The sequence below is a fragment of the Pipra filicauda genome, unplaced genomic scaffold (assembly GCF_003945595.2).
Source record: "Pipra filicauda isolate LSUMZ 115617 unplaced genomic scaffold, ASM394559v2 scaffold336_size1087642_pilon, whole genome shotgun sequence".
NCBI lineage: Eukaryota > Metazoa > Chordata > Aves > Passeriformes > Pipridae > Pipra > Pipra filicauda.
In genome coordinates this window covers 473,698-492,442 of record NW_024104461.1, presented here as the reverse complement: position 1 = coordinate 492,442, position 18,745 = coordinate 473,698, and the positions used below count along the sequence as shown (strand labels likewise).

Sequence of the window (18,745 nt, the reverse complement as noted above, 5' to 3'; positions counted from 1 at the left end):
GTGCCTTGGGGTTCACAGATAAGGCTGGAAATACAGAATATTTGAAACCATAGTTTTATTCTCTTCACCTTCAGTGGGACCAGGTTAGTTGTGGACCAGTGCCTCTGCAGCACTCCTGATTTGTCCTGAGTTATTTGCTTTTCCCTTTCTTTTTTTGTTAACATTTCCTTTACTTCAAGCTGCTGCTGCTCAAGGATCAGCTGGAAGTGTGTGCTCAGGGGATGGCTGTGGTCCCTGTCCTGCAGGGTCCCTGTCCTGCAGATGTTGTTTGGGAGTGTGGGTTCCAAGCCCTGCCAGCTAACTCTTTTCTTTATTTGTACTGAGTGCATTTGAAGTTGCATCATTTCCTCGGTGAGAACGGTTTTATTTTTGACTGGAGTGTTTGTCAGGTGGAGGAAATCCTAAATGTTGAGTGCTCTCTGCTGGTGAGGATTTCTGCTCCAGTGCTCCCATTCCTGCAGTGGATTTTCCAGGGGGAACTGGATGTGAACAGAGGGTGTCTGGACTTAACTCCCTTCCTTAAACATAAAGACTACAAAACAAAGTAAGAGCCTTTTTCTTGCCTTAGTGGTCTTCTTTCCTCGAGAATAATTTCTCTCCCTTTCAGTGATTTATAGTCTGTGACTCACTGCTTTTTATTTTCTCATTATCAATTGATGTTTTAATGAGGTAATAAAAACTAGTATAAAAACTTCTCATGGAAGAGCTGATGTTCCTCAGAATAACTCACAGGGATTAAATACTCTGAATTTCTTTTTGGCTGCTGAGCTAATGGAGAGAGGAGACTGAGGGGACACTTATTGGGGTCTGCAGCTTCCTCCCGAGGGGCAGCTCCATTTCTGCTCTGGGTGAGCAGGGACAGGACCAGGGAAGGGCTGGAGCTGTGCCAGGGCAGGGTCAGGTTGGATCTCAGGGAAAGGTCCTTCCCCCAGAGGGTGGTTGGCACTGCCCAGGCTCCCCAGGGCAGTGGGCACGGCCCCAAGGCTGCCAGAGCTCCAGGAGGGTTTGGACAACGCTCTGAGGGACAGGGGGGGATTGTTGGGTGTCTGTGCAGGGCCAGGGGTTGGATTTGGTGATCCTTGGAGGTCCCTTCCCTCTGGGGATATTCTGTGATTCCATGACGTTGATACAGGAATGGTTCCAATGGAATTCTTACAGGGAAATGTTTTGTTGTAGCTCAAGCTGACGTGATTTCCATGAGAGACACAAACCAAGGTTTGACTGTGGGGGTGTTGCCCCAGGAGTGGACACTGGGGTTCCCTTTAGCAGACTTGCTGCTGTTCCTTTTCATAAAAACCAGTCCAGTTCTGCCTCTAAAGCTCAGCTGGAATGGCTGCACTGGCCGTGGTGTGGATGAGGTTCCCCAGATGGGGGATGAGCCTTTCCAAAAAGCACCAAAGAGCTTTGTTGTCCTGTTTTGTGCCCTTGCCCTGGAGAGCAGAGGCTGTAACACAGCTCCTGCTCCCCGTTTCCTCTGCCCTGGTGGGTTGTTTCCTTAAGTTTCCACGAGTTCTCCCTGGGCCAGGCTCTCCCAGCAGGAAAACAGTTCCTGCTGTTCTTGGCCTGGGCTGCTCTGAGGGATGAAAAGGGGCTTTATCAGCCAGGAGGGGCGAGGAGCCGCAGCTCCCGTTGGGAACATCGGAGCCCAGCTCTGGAATTTGAACTCCAGTGCTAAGAAGTGTAAAGAAAAATGAAGCAAGAAGTAAAAATGGGGGTGTCAGTTGTTCATAAAGTCTGGGTCCTTAGAGCCAAGCTGGAGACAGGTCTGCTTGTCAGGCCTGGAGGTGGATCCTTCTCCTCCCTCGCCTCCATCTGCCTTTTGCCACAGAGGTGAAGACACAACTTGTCAGAGCCCAGTAAAACCTTTTAGAGCTTGACTTTGTGATGATCCTTGTGGGTCCCTTCAGCTCAGGATGTTCCATGGTTCTGGGATTCAGGCAAGGACACCGAACTGCCACAAGAGGAAACTTAAACTGGGCTCTGCCAGTGCAAGTTTACATAATTCATTACTTAAGGAAGAGGTCAGAGTATTAGGTGCTGTGATGGTGACTTGGCACAATGGGCCTTTATTCCTTTATTTCTTCTCAGCAGCTGGAACAACCCTCCCTTTACCCTCTCTGGGGCCATGAACTCTCCCCCGTGTCTGTGGCAGTGCCGTGGGGCTTAAAAACTCACCCACAAACTGCTGTACCTTTATTTTTATCATCAACAGTGCCTTGAGCAGCAGGTATGTGCTGCTGGGCTGGGCCTTCTGGAGAGCACTCTGTGTGTTCTCCAGTGAATAACTCACCTTTGGATGTCCAACTCCAAAAGATGGGACTGTGGTGTCCCTGTAGTGGTTTCCATTATATATTTATGTGTGACTCGATCTCCTTAATAGCAACAGTATTGTGTGGGTTTGGTTTTTCAAGCTCTCCTATGTATATGCAGAGTCCCTCAAGGGCTCCTGAGAGGGCAGGAGCCTGGTATCTGATCCTTTTGCACCTTCTGCCTCTTTGGGATCTTCCAAATACCACAATTCCCACCTGCTTTGTGCTTCTCAGAGTTAAAACCAGGTGTACTGATACTGGTAATTATTTTAAGATTATCTTTTCTAAAACATTTGTGGTAGCTTTCAAACAGCGTATATCTCAAAAATATCTTTGCATTTTAAGTTTTGGGAAATGTATACCGAGACATTTTCAGTTAAAACTGATTGCAGGAAGAAGACATTTTGCAGTTCTTGGGTCTTTTTAGTGCAGTATTTCGGGAGGAAGCTGGAATTGGAGGCACAAGCACTCCCAGAAAGTGGAATGCTGGTTGCTGGATGATATTTCTTGAGTTTTATTACACCTGCTAAAAACTGAGACTGCCAAGATGCTGCAGAAAATTCTCAAATGAACAATAGAAAATGTCAGGGCTGTCACCACGTGGGGGTGGTAATAAATTCAGTAAAGTAATGCTGGAATTTGTGCCGGAGTCCAGGAGGGATTGGAGGCCCCTGGGCTCTGTTGGAGGGGTTCTGGTGCCATCTAACGTTGTGCGGTTTAAGTGCAGCTGCAGACAGGTAGTTGTGGTGCAAATGCCGTGGTTTGGGTGTTGATCCCGAAATCTCCTGCCGTCCTTTCTCCTCCTGAGAAGCAAAAGCTGTATAAATTTCTTCTGCTGTTGACCTGGAATTCCTGTGAGCTCTCCTGACAGGAAATTTCCAATAAAATGTGGATTTCCTTGGAAACAGCTTTTAACTTAAAACACTTTTTATAAACAAGCTTCCAGTTATTTTCTGTCTTGTTTGCAGAAAGAATCCAAGGGCCAGGTAGGGTTTAGGAAAGGTGCAGTTTAGGGTTGTTTTTACACATTCTTAGGAATCTTTGCCCTCTGGTTTAGCAGCAGTGGTGATACCAAGGTGCCTTCCAGTAAAAAGGATGGATGGGGTGGAAGCTCATTGCTGGAGCTGAAAGGCTGCAGTTCCCTCCTGGGCTTCTGCCTTTGTTTATTTTCTTCCAAGTGTGATTAGACCTCTCAGTGAGGGGCTTCTCTGGCCTTTAGCTGGGTCATGGACAACTGCAGAACGTGAAAAAGAGAATTTGCCTTTAAATCCCCTTTATGGAGCAGATTTTATTTGCTCCTCACACTTGTGTTGACTTATTGTCAGTTGTGGAGACCGTAAATTGTATCTTGTGCACCTGTCAGTGAAGCAGCAGTGGAAATGTCCTCTGTAGGTGCTAAACTAAAAGCTGATAGTTGTTGCACCCTCAGGTCTCTCTGTCCCTGCTGTGCCATCCAGGGAATGTCCAGAGCCCAGGTTTTGTTGTGGTGTTCCCGTGGCTCAGAGTTCACTGCTGGGCTCTGGGCAGGTGTGTTCCAAACCTCTCCATTTGACTCATTTCCCCCCTTTCTGTCTCCCCCCGGGCAGGTTTGAGAAGGGCAGGATCTACACCTTCATTGGGGAGGTGGTGGTTTCCATGAACCCCTACAAGAACCTGAACATCTACGGCCGGGACACCATCGAGCAGTACAAGGGCAGGGAGCTCTACGAGAGGCCCCCCCACCTCTTCGCCATCGCCGACGCCGCCTACAAGGCCATGAAGAGACGCTCCAAGGACACCTGCATCGTCATCTCAGGTGAGCTGGGCCGGCCCGGGGACACCCTGGGGACATCCCAGCCAGGAGGAGGACGGGGGTTGGCTATAAAGGAAAAAACTTCAGTAGTCTTAAGGCTCGTTTGCGTTCGAGTCCGTGTGTGAGACGTCGCAATTATTTCTTCTCTCCTTCAGTCCTTCAGCCTTCTCCCAGCCAGGCAGGAGCTGGGGCAGTGCCTGCAGAGGGATAACGGGAGCAGGAGCCTTATCCCACTGCAGGGATCCACAGAGCAGAGCCTGTCTCTGCTCAGGAGCTGCTGGTCGTGCCCCTGAGCTGGTTTGGGCTCATTCCCTGCCTGGATCCTGGCACTTCCTTCCCTTGATGTCCCCGAGCTCTGAAAGGCGAGAGCCCCGAGCTGGGGGGCTGAACAGTGGCCCCTTGTCCTGCCCAGCCAGGCTTTCTCCTCTAACAATATTCCTTTGATCCTCTGGGTGCCAGGCCCGTTCCCGACCTGGGAAGTCTCACATCACAATTGCTCCGAGCCAGCGCAGCCACAGGGTCTAGAAAATGCCCCAAGTGCACACAAAGATGGTTTTAAAATAACAAATCAGCCCCCCCCAGACGTTGTTGGAGTACAATTGAGATGTTCTGTGCAGTGATTTGCTTTGCTTTTTTTCATCTCTTGGGTCACCCTGGTGTTTCTGCCCCCAGGTGAAAGTGGAGCTGGGAAAACCGAGGCCAGTAAATACATCATGCAGTACATTGCAGCCATCACCAACCCTGGGCAGAGGGCTGAGGTGGAGAGGTAAGGCCTTGCCTGGCAAACAAGGGAAATTTGGGGATCTCTTTCAGTGGGCTCTGTGGCTGAGGGTGTCTTGTGTATGCTGATTTTTACAACAGTTCCCTAACTTCTTCAGATACTGCTTTTACTCTGGCAATTTTGCAATATTAATTGCTAAAATCATGCAGAAAAATTAAAAAACCCCAGTATCTAGAGGTACCTTCCAAGCAATACCAACCATCTGATGATCTTAGAGGTCTTTTCCAGCGATTGTAAATCACTTTTCCTGGGGCAAATTGCCCGAAGTCTGGGTACATTAAGACAGCATGTTGAGTGCAAGGAGTGTATTCCATGAGCTTCCAGGCTCACATGCTCCTGATTTGCAAAATGTGCCTGTTAGTGCTGGAGTAAAAGCATTAGAACAAAGAATGTGCCTTTCTGCTGAAACAGATTTAACACCAACCTCCAATAAACTTTGCAAAAGAGCTCAATAAATTGGTTTCAAAACTGAAATGTGGAAAGGAGCTGAGTTTTTGATGCTGTTTTGAGTCAGGATTTGGTCTTTGAACCAAAGAGCCCTTGCTTGCTCTAAGGAGCACTGCTGGCAGCTCCCAGCTGCTTTCCCATGGATTGCTGATGTCATCCACATCTGCCCAGCTGTGTCAGCAAAGAGCTGAATTCTTCCCCAGAAATGCCCGTGGAACAGATTCCATGGTTTTGAGGGCTCAGGTCTGGACTTAGCCCGTTCCCTCTTCCATCCCTCCATCCTGCAGAGTGAAGAACATCCTGCTGAAATCCAACTGTGTGTTGGAGGCCTTTGGCAACGCCAAGACAAACCGGAACGACAATTCCAGCCGGTTTGGGAAGTACATGGACATCAACTTTGATTTTAAAGGAGACCCAATAGGTGGGCACATCAATAATTACCTGCTAGAAAAGGTAAGGCCCCCTCACTGCCAGGTGAGAGCCCTGGCTGGAGTTACTCTTGCAATATGGGCTTTGCCAGCAGAAGGTTTTCTGTTCAGACAGGTGAGGTGTGAGGGCAGGGAAGATAAATCCAGGGCTCAATTTTCCCTCAGGAGTCAGTAAAGTCCCTGCAGTGCCCTGTCCTGGGACACCATGGCTTCCAAAGCTCACCAGGAAAGAGACTTCATTACTCAGGCACTTCTGTGCATGTGGGTGTGTGAACTTTAATCTCAGCTTTAATTCTGGATACAATTTGCCATCTGCACAACTCCTCCTTTGTGAGTCCCCGCTCTGAGATCTCCCTGCTGGATCAGCAGGAGATCCCCAGGGCTGTCAGTAGCAACAGTCTGCTTGAGAAGTGTTATTTTGGAACGAAGCCACAGCCTTGTGTGGTGTTTTAGTAGCATTGTTTTTATGTCTTCCAAGTGATCCTGAGCATAATTATTTTTTTCGTGTCATTAAGTGGTGTCTGAAAACACTGGGATATGTAAAAGTGTAGAGAAAAGGGGTGTGAGCCATTAACAGTTCTTGTTGTGTGAGACATGTCTGGCTTTAATTATGTGTTTGACCACATCTGCCAACAGCTTTTTGTTTGTGTGTTTTTTTTGCTCTTCCCTTTATTTCCCCGAAGTCTATTTTCAGAATAAACACTTTATTTAAAAAATAAAACAAAACAACAAACCCAAACATTTAACTTGGGATACTTTGATGCAGAAAAAGGGCTGGGACTGCAGCTGCAGCAACTTAAATCCTGATGATTTATTCCTCCTGATTGTTTATTTCGTATTCTCTACTTCTCCCAAGTTAAATTTGTTTCCATTTGAAAGCGTTGAGGCTCTGGCCTGAACACAAACATTAACAGACAGTGGCTTTGCACTGCAGCAGGAACACAGAGAATCGTGGAATTACAGAATATCTTGAGCTGGAAGGAGCCCCCAAGGACCATCCAGTCCAACCCCTGGCCCTGCACAGACACCCCAACTCCCCCCCTGTGCCCAGAGGATCATCCAAACCCTCCTGGAGCTCTGGCAGCCTTGGGGCTGTGCCCACTGCCCTGGGGAGCCTGGGCAGTGCCAACCACCCTCTGAGGGAAGAACCTTTCCCTGAGATCCAACCTGAGCCTGCCCTGGCACAGCTTTGTGCCTCGTCACTCTCATGTGTCCAAACCTGTAACATGAAACAAGGATCTGTTGCTCCTTGACTGACTGTCTGGTGCATTGAACTGTCTTTGTGCTGTGTTACCCTGGTGTGCAGTGAGAGCTCTGGGGTGGAACTGGGGCTCCCTAAACAAGGCCCTTGTGGCAGAGCAGAGCATTCCCTGGGTGCTGTGACCAGCCTGTCCCAGGAGGGTGGAATTGGTGACCACCAGGCCCCTGAGCATTTGTCTGTAGTCACTGGGCCTGCTTTTCATTTCCAGTGACTTGCAGATGACACCAAGCTGGGGGGGAGTGTTGATCTGCTGGAAGGCAGGAGGGCTCTGCAGAGGGACCTGGACAGGCTGGATCCATGGGCTGATTCCAAGGGGATGAGGTTCAACCAGGCCAAGGGCCGGGTCCTGCCCTTTGGCCACAACAACCCCCGGCAGCGCTACAGGCTGGGACAGAGGGGCTGGAGAGCAGCCAGGCAGGAAGGGAGCTGGGAGTGGGGATGGACAGGAAGCTGAACATGAACCAGAGTGTGCTCAGGTGGCCAAGAAGGCCAATGGATCCTGGCCTGGCTCAGGAACAGGGTGGCCAACAGGGCCAGGGAAGTGATTCTGCCCCTGGACTCAGCGCTGGTGAGGCCACCCCTGGAGTGCTGTGTCCAGCTCTGGGCCCTCAGCTCAGGAAGGACATGGAGGGGCTGGAGCAGGTCCAGAGGAGAGCAACAAGGCTGGGGAAGGGACTGGAGCACAAGTGCTGTGAGGAGAGGCTGAGGGAGCTGGGGGGGCTCAGCCTGGAGAAGAGGAGGCTCAGGGGAGACCTCCTCACTCTCTGCAACTCCCTGACAGGATGGGGGAGCCAGGGGGGGGTTGGTCTCTTTTCCCAGGCAACTCTCAGCAAGACAAGAGGGCTGGGTCTTCAGCTGTGCCAGGGGAAGTTTAGGTTGGATATTAGAAAGAATTTCTTTGCAGAGAGGGTGCTCAGCCATTGGAATGGGCTGCCCAGGGAAGGGGGGGATTCTCCGTCCCTGGAGGTGTTTAAGGTTAGACTGGTTGTGGCATCAGTGCCATGGGCTGGGAACCACAGTGGTAGTGGATCAAGGGTTGGACTTGATGATCTGGGAGGTCCCTTCCAACCCAGCTGATTCTATAATTCTGTGATTCTATGATTCTAAATCATCCTAAAACTGAAATGACGTTTATTTGACTCTTCCACGCGAGGAGTCCTGCGGTTGCCCCTCGGGATTCCTGGGTGGAAGTAGGACATTGCAGCTGTTACACAAGCTGGTCTTTCTGATTATAGACTTCAGACTCCACATTCCCTGCTGTGCAGTGGTGTTCCCAGCTCGGAGCTGGGTTGGGGCTGCCCTGGCCCTGGGGAGCTCCCTGTCTGAGGGAGGTGCTGGGGAAGTACAGCCACAACACCCACGTTTGTGTTTTGTCTCCTCCAGTCCCGTGTGATTGTGCAGCAGCCTGGAGAAAGGAGCTTCCATTCCTTCTACCAGGTTCGTATCCCCTTTGCTGGACCAAATCACTTGTGTCCAGTTTCCAGAGTGCCCAGAGCTCTCACCCTCTCCTGTGTTTTCTGGAGGGTTCTCTTGTTGCAGCATCTTGGGTGATCTTGGGTCCTTCAGCTCTTTGTGCTGGGAAGGAGCATGAGAAGACTGATTGTTTTCCATCCTCCAGTCCCTTATTAACACATTTATAAACTCCAGAGGAGGCTGACTAAACAAATATGGTAGGACATTGGACTTTGACTCACTGTTTTATTTGTAGCAAGTCTAATCCCTCTGTTTTCTCTTAAGGCCTTGAGTGCATATGGAAGTAATTTTATGACACCAAGTTGACTTCCTTGGTTTTTTTGGAGGTCTTTTTTAATGTCTTCCACATTGTACAGTGGTTCCCTGGGTGTCCTGTGGGGGATATGGTTGGCCTGTTAGTATAACCTTGATTCTCAGCCTAGCAGGGAGGGAAACACAGGTTTGCTTATTTTTTCCCCACTTACTCGGTGCTCCGTGATGGCATGTTAGCACTTTCCTCATGGACAGGTCATTTCCATATGGAAAAGTCTCTGTGCAGAGCAGCAAAGGGAAATGTGGTTGCCAAGACACAGCTGTGGCATGTCACAGATGTAAACAGGGCTGGTCTGTGAGGAGGCTCAGGCTGGTTTTTTAAAAACAGTTGTGACTCAAAAGGCAGTGATTTGGGCAGCCACCACCCCACACCGTGCATCCCACACGTGTTATGCTCCTGACTGCAGATACTGGAGCAGGAATTAATGTTTTTGTGACTTTGCTTGTCAAGCAGATGAATAAGAAACAGAAAAAGGAAGGATTTGGTGTTTTTTCATTCACCATTTCTTAAACCCCTCTTTGTGCAGCTCCTGCAGGGAGGTTCTGACCAGCTCTTACGTTCCCTGCACCTTCAGAAGGACCCCTCAGCCTACAGCTACGTCTGTCCTGGGGCACAGATCAAGGTGAGCCTGGCTGGGAGGCAGCTTGGCTTGAAACTGTGAGTGCTGCTCGAAATGCTCAAAGCACTGCTGAGCCAGCAAAGCTGAGACCAATATTTATGGGATGAATATGGAAAGGTGACACTGGTGTTTTATTTTTAATGGAGTTTCTGGCCCTTGGAGACAAAGCACGTTGTGTGCTTAGAATCACAGAAAAAATAGACTTGTGTATATGCAAGTACAGTTGTGCATCCTACATTTAAACATTAAAATAATCATTACATTATAAAAAGCAGTAAAATTATGTGTTAATTAAGGCAGGTGTAGATATTTGACCTGTTACCAGTGACAGACATTCCATTATGGAGAACTTAAACTGTTTTCTGGACCAAAAAGCCATAAGGACTCATTTCTTTACAGTAGGACATTTCAGTTACTGAACCATTCAGTCTTCATGGCCTCAAGGAAAGAAGGGAACAAACCCATGAAGTTTTTAGGACAACAAGATCAGGTGCCCTTGACTTCAACTTGTTAGGTGGGACTGTCACACAGTAGACATTAAGAGGCTCAGAAAATTGCTGAAACAAGTTGAAGATAATTTCTTGATACAGGTAAAAAAAAATAAGCCAACTAGGAAAGGCACCTCCTGGGTAAATAGAATGGAGGTAATGTGATGATTGGTGCCTGTCTTGGCCACAGTGATCATGAAAAGATTGCATTTTAAATCTTTGGTGATATGAAAAAGCTGTCAGCAGAGGTACTGCCCTGGATTTTGGGAGAGCAGGCCCCAAGATGCACAAGGAACTATTTATTAAAGTTCCCTGGGAATCTGTTTTCAGGAGTATTGAGGTCCATAAATACCAGACACTTTTTGAGAGGTGTCTTTCCAGAGCAGAGGAGGAGACAATTCCAGTGTGTCAGAAGTCAAACAATCAGATGGTTGATTGAACTTGACTGAACAGGGATCTCCTCCTGGAAATTAGGAAGGAAAAGAGAGCAAGGTCAGGCTCCATAGCAGGACTGCAGAGATGCTGTTCCCCACATGGTCAGATGCAGCTGGAGTTGTCCCCAGTGCTGTCCCTCGGAAGCAGAGTCCAAACAAAAGGCTCTCTGATGTCCCCGTGGCTTTTGTGAGATTCTCCTTGGCACAGGAACCCACAGCCCAAGAGGTGCCTGATCAGCTCCTCTGGAAATCTGCATGGAAAGCAAACCCAGGCACTGGGAAGGAGGGAGACAGAGGCTCATCTAGAGGAGGGTGGAGAGCAGAGGTTTCCTGCTGGTGCTCTGCAGCTCCTGCTTGGAGGGTCTGTGAGGGCACAGCTTGTCCCTGCTGCTCTGGGTGTTCTTATGAACCACTTCTGCTCTTTCTCACTGAATTCCACTGGGAAATCTGTTGTGCTGGGGTGGATTTCTGTACCTGCCAGAACACGTGTGTGCAGTGCAGGGTTCAGTGTCCAAGCATGTGAGATGGCATTGGAACAAACTGGGAAACCTCATGGCAGTGTCTTGCATCTGAAAAATATCAAAGTACAAATCTGTTACCCATGGGCTTGGGAAATCTTTGCTGAATCCCATTAAACCCATGCTGTCCCAAACTCCTCTTTGCCCTCAGTGTTCCATCAATGATGGTGCCGAGTTCAAAGCAGTGGCTGATGCCATGAAAGTGATTGGCTTCAAGCAAGAGGAGATCCAGACTGTCTACAAAATCGTGGCAGCCATTCTCCACCTGGTAAGGTCCCTGCTCCTGGGTATCCCTGGGCTGTTCCTGGACTACCAGCAGCTCCAATTTTCCTGCTGCAGAAGCAGTTGGAAGGTCTGTTGGCTGGGAAAGTGTGCACAGCTCACAACTCCCAGTGGTGAGGGAAACTCCTGGTTGGAACAGGACACGGGGAGGATGGAAGATCACATGTATTCCTGCACATTCCAGATCCCAAACCAGACACACCACTAAGTACTGGGAGCTGTTAAATGTTCTGAAAAAGGAACTGTTGGGGTTTGGCAGTGAGGGGGTGGGGAGCTTCTGTCCCCTTTTGCCCTCACACACCATCCCCACGGTAGTTCTGCTGCAGGGACAGTGCTTCACTGCATGGTGAGGCTTGAGCACAGGGCACACAGGAGACCTCTTAGTTTTCCATGTTCCGAGGCTCAGGAAACCCTGGAATGCCCTGGGTTCTCCTGGGACCCCCAGAGCCTCCTCCCCTGGCAGTGTCCCTGCAGCTCAGCTCTTGTGTTTCCCTGAGGAGAGAGGAGGGTGGCAAGGAACACTGCAGCTCTGCTCCAGCTCCTTCTCCTCCCTGGGATAGCTGTGCCCCAGTGCTGGGGGGAACAGAGGCAGAGCAGAGTGGGGAACAGGCAGGGTGGGAGAGCACCCAGTCCTGGGGATCACACAGTGCTCAGCCCTGGCAGGACAGGTGCCCGGGAGCAGAGCTGTGGAGGTGCAGTGCTACCAGTCCAGTCCCCGTGGCACTGACCTGCCAGCTTCCCACAGCATTCCCATTCCCTCTGTGGGCAGGAGAACTGCAGCCAGTGGTTCTGTGGTGGGCTGCAGTGAAGAGGCATCCAGTGTTTATATCCCATCCCTGGACTCTCAGCCTTGAGATGGTGTTTGATTAAATCTCAGGAGGTGTTTGATGTGATTTTTCCCAAGAGCTGGACTGAACACTGAGCAGGGATGCTTTGCTCTGAGTCAGGCTTTGCTGCTTCCACTGATGGTGGAGCTTTGTGAGCACGTGGATGTGCAAGGCCCACCCTTCCAGTGTGGCAGGAGAGTGACTGCCTGGAACAGCAGGTGGAACACGGGTGGAAATGGGGGCGGACAAAGGAAATCGGGCAATTCCTGGACACAAAAGGCCATGGAGGAACCCACCTTCTCCCTGCTTGTTGCAGGGGAACCTGAAGTTCTCCGTGGATGGAGACACTCCCGCGATCGAGAACGGGCAGGTGGTGTCCACCATCGCAGAGCTGCTCTCCACCAGGGCCGACATGGTGGAGAAGGCCCTGCTGTTCCGCACCGTGGCCACGGGCAGGGACGTCATCGACAAGCAGCACACGGAGCAGGAGGCCACCTATGGCAGGGATGCCTTTGCCAAGGTGAGTCCCAGCTCCCTGTCCCTGGGGGTGACAGTGGCTCACACACCTTCCCCCCACCTGTGCCCCCGGTTGAGCTTCTGGCCCTGGAGACAAAGTGCTTATGTGCTTGGAATCACAGGAAAAAATGTGCTTGTGCACTGCTTAAGATATACATAGTTAAATATACAGTGTTCATCCCACATTGAAACATTATAGTGTTCGTTACCTTATAAAAAGCAGTGAAATGATTCATTGATAAATGCAGGTGTGGATATTTGATCTGTTAGCAGTGACAGGCATCCTGTGCTTCCCGATGGAGAAGCTGAACTGCTTTCTGGGCCAAAAAGCCATAAGGACTCATATTTTACAGTGCTGGTCGAGCTGCACTCGGTACAGCAAGGAACAGGGATGCCCCAGGAAAGGATTCAGTGTGGAATTGCTGTCAGAACTGCACAGCTTTCAGTGCTCAGGAGCATTCCTGGGTGGATCAGTGAGCACAGTGCTTGCTGTGCATCGTGTGGGTTTTGTTTCTGGGTGTACACACACTCCTGTATTCTGGGGGGGATTGTGGCACAGCCCCATCCCTGCCCTTCCCAGCAGGGGTCCAGCACCCACAGCCAGCAGGAGGGCAGGGGCTGCAGGCCAGGCAAAGGCCTGCATCCTGTCATCCAGGCTGGGATGTTTTGTGAAATAAAATTAATTTAGCAGTTAAACACAAAGAGCAGAGTGTGGAACTGCAATATCTAGAACACAGGTTGGAAACCCAAAGTGTTATCTTTTTTTTTTTTTTTAATAACCCCAGAATGGTTTGGGTTGAAAGGGACCTTAAAGACCATGTAGTTCCAACTACATGGCAGGGACACCTTCCACCACAGAGGTGGGTACTGATGGCAGGAGTGACAGTTGTCCCTCCTTTGTTAAGAAATCAAATAATAGGGGAAGAAAAGATGAAGTTATGAAGATCCTTGATTACTAACTTGACTCCTTTTCCTGATATGTGTTTGCCCAGCTCCACAGCACATTTTGGACATGTAGACTTTGAAGACTGTGCCTACAGAACATTTTCTGTTTGAAAGGGGAACTGGAATATCTTCCTGCCGTTGTGTTCAGTCGTTGGGTTTCTATAACTGACCTTTCACTTGGCTCTTCTTCACTATTGTTAAATAATTCTCAGGAATGGAAGTTATTAGGCAGCTGAAAAGCCAACTGGGACCAAATTGGGGAGCTGCTGTACCCAGTGACCTCGCTGGGATTTCGACTCTGTATGAATGAGTTTAGGAAGAAAGACAAGAACTATTTTCCTGGAATATTTTCCTCAGTGAGTGGCTGCTCACTGTTAGCAGGTTGTTACCCATAGCTTTGGTGGAGGCAGGGCAGGGATGAGCTGTGAGGCCCCACGAGTTGAATTGCTGGGCAGGAGCAGCAGAGCCCTCAGGGTGTGTGTCCTGCAGGCCATCTACGAGCGCCTCTTCTGCTGGATGGTGACACACATCAACGATGTGATCGAGGTGAAGGGCTACGACACCACCGTGCACGGGAAGAACACCGTCATCGGAGTCCTGGACATCTATGGCTTCGAGATATTCGACAACAACAGGTGAGCCCCGTGGCAGAGCCCAGTGCTGAGCCCTCTCCCTCCCCAGGACACTCAGCACCTTTTCTTTCTTTGTTCTGTTTTGGCAGCTTCGAGCAGTTTTGCATCAATTACTGCAATGAAAAGCTGCAGCAGCTCTTCATTCAGCTGGTCCTGAAGCAGGAGCAGGAGGAATACCAGCGAGAGGGAATTCCCTGGAAGCATGTGAGTGCCCTGGCAGGGCAGGGAGGGGTCGGGCTGAGGTCAGTGGACCAGCACAAGTCCCAGCTCTGAGGCTGCTCCACGTGCACGTCCCTGCTGCAGTCGATGGGACATCTGTGCCCCTGCCAGCTGTCCTGGCAGACGTGCTGTCACACCAGGCTGGGGCAGGAGCCAACCAGTCACCTCAGATATGGGAGAATAAGGCACTCCAGGTCTGAGAGAAAACCTGCTGTGGCATCTCTGTGATGCCACACACATCACTGTGTGTTTCTGTTCTGAGTGCTTCTGTATTTGGTCTAGTTGTTGATATTAACATGTAAAAATCTTGGCTTTTCCTGTTTAAATTCCCTTCAGGATGCCAAGGACAGGATGTGCAGTGTCACTGTGGTGACTGCACACAGCTGAATTCTAAAAAGCATTTTAAAGTGCATTCTGTAGCAGAGGTTTGTATCTGAGGGGTTTGAAAAATGATTTTCTCTGCTGTGAAGTGGTAAAGAGTAGCCTGTTTGATTTGGAATTAGAGATCTGCAGACTCAGAGCTGATTGCTTCTCCTGTGCACACTGGGCCTCATCCTCACTGTCAGCTCCGGGACCCTCCCTTTTCTCCAGCCAAAGTCCCAAACCCCCCTGTTCTTTGTTTCCTCCAGATTGATTACTTCAACAACCAGGTCATCGTGGACCTGGTGGAGCAGCAGCACAAAGGGATCATTGCCATCCTGGACGACGCCTGCATGAACGTGGGGAGGGTCACGGACGAGATGTTCCTGGAGGCTCTCAACAACAAGCTGGGGAAGCACGCCCACTTCTCCAGCAGGAAGGTACCCTCTCCTGCACCCTCAGACCTTCCTTTCACCTTCCCCAGGCTTTGCTGGAATAAGGAGGGAGGGTTCTGAGGGGTGGCTGGGCTGGAATCATCCCGGCTGAGTGTGAGATGAGGTGCCCGGAGCAGCCGCAGTGCCCAGCCCCGGCTCGGCAGAGGGAGCTCCAGCACGTCCGATGGCACATCCCTTTTATTCCGGGATAAAAGGAGCCTGAGCTCGTGCCTTGACACATCATGATGTCATCTGTAACCAATCGATGCTCCGCTCCAGCCCACGTGCTGCTCTGCCCAGGCTGCTCTAACGCACAGTGACAGTGAAATTATCCACACTCCTGCTCTGGCACAGGAGTGCTGGGGGTCCTTCCCCTCTTCATTGGCTGCACACCGTGCTCATCTCCCCCTGTACCTCGCAGCACCCAGGCCCCCCTTGCCTGGCTTTGTCTGGCCTACAATGGGCGAATTAAAAGGCTTCATTTATTCCTCACTTGGCAGCAGATTGCAAAAATGGTCACCAGCCTGATTAATTTGAGAATCTTTCACACTGAGTAATCAAATAAGGGCCTTTAATTTATTGATGTCTCCCCGCTCAGAGCGCTGTCTGAAATGCTTTGGGAGTGCTGGTTCCCCCTCTCCCCTCCCACCCCGGCACAACATTTATGTAGGTCAGAAATAGCAAATTAGCCTGGTTGTGTAAGATATGTGCTAAAGGCTGCCTCGGGGGAGCCAGGGTAAACAATGCATCTGGCTGGGAATGAAAACAAACCAAAGCCACTCTTTCCTCCCAGATGTGGCTCTCCTGAAGTGCCCTGTGGCACTTGAGGACACCTCACCTGCCACGTGCACCCGAGCTGAGGGGGGGATCAGGGATCCTGATTCCAGTGTTGACCCAGATCCAGCAGTGACACGGCACGTTCTGGGAAAACTCACCTGGAAGACAAGTGAAGCCCAGTCTGGGTTCCTGTTTGAGTGCAAACTGCTTCCTTTAATGCTTGGGAATAGTGAGACCCATCCAGGGGGGATGGAGTCTGGGATCTTCTGCAGGGGGTTGGGGTGGGAGTGTTCCAGTTTCTGGAGCCTCTGGTCAGTGGATGTGGAGAAAGGAGCTGGAACTGGGTTCCTGTCCTGTGCTTGGTCTCAGGGGAAGGGGTTCCACCATGGAGGGAGCAGATGGTCCTTCAGGGGCTGGAATTTCATAAAGTGTCTGGGAGGCTGTAAAACAAAACATTAAAAATCAACTCTTAGCTCGAGTCCTTCCCTTCAGGAGTCCCTTCCCAGCAAGGAGACATTAAAGGACGAGGCTGCAGCTGCAGCGTTGCTCAGCAGGAGGTGGCGTTGTCAGGAACTGTCTGCACAGACTGAGGGGGAAACAAGGAATCCTGCTATAAATAATGCTTATGGAGGGGATGATGGATCTGCCTGGCTTGCTAATTTCTGGCTAAATCGATAGAACCTTGAAAACATTGACCCACAAACCTCTCAGTATAATTATTACTCTTCCTCCCCCTCACGTTTCTGCAGTCGTCCTTTAGCAGCACCTCAGATCTCTTCCCACCCAGAACTGCTGGAGGAAGCCTGAGCTTTCCAAACCTGCCTCTTCCAGCGTGGATTACAACAAAGGGCTGGATTTCGTGTCGGGATTTGCCTTGGCAGGGGCAGTGGGTCCATCCAGACACCGGGAAGTTCCCTGTGGGTGGAGGCTGTTCCTAAACACATCCTGTGCTGATGTGTTGGGAGCAGCTCCCACCCTCAGCCCCAGTTCATGCCCCACTGCCCCCCTGGCTCCCTGTGGATGAGCTCTGGGGGGCTGCTGTGCCCTAAATAGTCCCTGTCCTAGTTTGAGCCCCACCTGGCTGATCCCAGCTGCCTCCTTGGTTGTCCTGGTGAAGGCCAAACAAACCCAGGGGAACACTTCCACTCTGGGCATTTGGGGCAAAATGTTGTGTTCCTGGAGCAGGGGTTGTCCTTCTCAGAACTGTCTGACTCTGGATGTGCAGCCTGCTCTGATGGCACTTCCCAACATCACTGTTTGCTTTCTCAGCCTCTTCCAGTTCTGACTCTTTTCTGTTGGTGTTTACTTTGGAAGGATCAGGTGCAGTGAGTGTCCATGAATGCCCAAATCTTCAAAGTGTGGAGAACATCAATCTCAACCAGCTGGTTGTGAAGGGAAGAGTCCCAGTCAGAGTGTGTCAGTCCATGCTGGTCCAGCTGATGTTGTGTCTTCCAAGTCAGTGGGCAGGAGGGTCTTGGAAGTAGGAGAGAGATCGACATGGGACAGATGTGTAATGATAACATGATAGACACACTCCCACTCCCCAGTGATCTGCAGCCCAGGAAGCTCCTGAATCACTGCTGGTATCCTTAATAGATCAGGTTTTTTGGTTTTCTTTAATTGTCAAAGAATTCCACAGCTTAGATACACATGTGGAGTGTTCTTTCCTTCCTGTTTTCCTCTCTCCTCCCTTTTCCCTTTCAGGTTCCATCTCTCACCTCCTAGTTTTTAAATGGCAAACCATGGTTCACATCATCTCCATGTGATTTGCCATTGTCTCTGGGCATTCCTTTCTTAACAGTTATGTGTGGGGACCCTTTTTCTTTTCTTTCAGAGCCCTTAAATTCCGTGAGCTGTCAGAGAGGAGCCTCCTGGAAAGGCTCTCAGAAAGCCAAGCAGAGGATCCCCGGTGTTCAGAGACTTGCTGCTCTTCGTTTTTTATGCTAATTTCAGCAGATTTGCTCAGTAGACACAAAGTTTGGACAGAATCACTTTTTAGAAAAACGAAAACCAGAACAACAAACAACAAAATCACTGATCCATGTTATGGCACCTCCCAGTCTCTCCAGAGCTGGATGAGTTTTAGGAGGAGCTCGTGCTGCCACCGTGTCCTGTCTGGTAGCACAGGCACGTTTCCTTTGGCATTGGCTTTATACCTCTTTTATTGACTTGTTGCTTTGAACTGTGTGTTTGGGTGGCAGAAAAAGGCTTTCCACCCCCCCAGCCCCGTGCTGGGAATGCAGCTGCAGACAGAAAAATGACTTTGTTTTCCTGGTATTGCCTCGTTTCTTCATTTTCTCTCTGTTCTGCTGCACCTTGGTCATCCGTCAGCCCTGCAGCTCCTGCTGCTCTCCCTGCTCCTGCTGGGCTGGCCTTCCCACACCTCTGCAGCCTCCTGGGCACCTTGGAGCCCACACTGCTTGGGTTCCTCCTTGGGGTTGATTTTGTGTAAAATATATTCTGTGTTGTTTTTTCATCCATTCTGTCAGTTTGAGCCAATCTGTTTTCTCCTCTTGGACACGGGTGAATTTTTGGAGGGTATCATCCTGCTCCCAGTCACCTCTCCTGCCCTGCTCTTCAACCATGCTGAATTCCTCCTTTATTTCCCCAAGACTTTGGGGGCATTGCAGATATTGCTCCCAGCCCTCAGTGTTGTTAAATGGTGCCTGTGCTGCCTGCAAAGACTGCAGTCATCTCCTGCCCCTTTTGCCTGTAACACAAATGCTCATTTTTTATCTCATTTTCCTTTTTTAATTAAGCTGAACCTGATGGATTTTTTTGGCTTCTGCTATTCCTGAAGGGATGAGTTTATTACAGCCACTGCTGCTGAGCAGCTGCCACTGGACATCCCTTCCAGAAGGGATGGGATGGGAATTTGAGCTGGAGTGGT

The 18,745-nt window shown here is 50.1% G+C and overlaps 1 protein-coding gene across 2 annotated transcripts in view; it reads left to right on the top strand.

The window, feature by feature from the left end:
* The window catches only part of MYO1D (myosin ID), a 147,864-nt gene that overhangs the window by 26,804 nt on the left and 102,315 nt on the right, over positions 1 to 18,745 (top strand). For both annotated transcript variants that reach the window (XM_027711871.2, XM_039384018.1), the window contains exons 2-11: positions 3,896 to 4,104; positions 4,774 to 4,867; positions 5,617 to 5,782; positions 8,402 to 8,455; positions 9,331 to 9,426; positions 11,015 to 11,131; positions 12,289 to 12,492; positions 13,923 to 14,068; positions 14,155 to 14,269; positions 14,914 to 15,084. In XM_027711871.2, the coding sequence (XP_027567672.1) occupies positions 3,896 to 4,104; positions 4,774 to 4,867; positions 5,617 to 5,782; positions 8,402 to 8,455; positions 9,331 to 9,426; positions 11,015 to 11,131; positions 12,289 to 12,492; positions 13,923 to 14,068; positions 14,155 to 14,269; positions 14,914 to 15,084 (1,372 nt within the window). The remainder of the gene's footprint in view (positions 1 to 3,895; positions 4,105 to 4,773; positions 4,868 to 5,616; positions 5,783 to 8,401; positions 8,456 to 9,330; positions 9,427 to 11,014; positions 11,132 to 12,288; positions 12,493 to 13,922; positions 14,069 to 14,154; positions 14,270 to 14,913; positions 15,085 to 18,745) is intronic.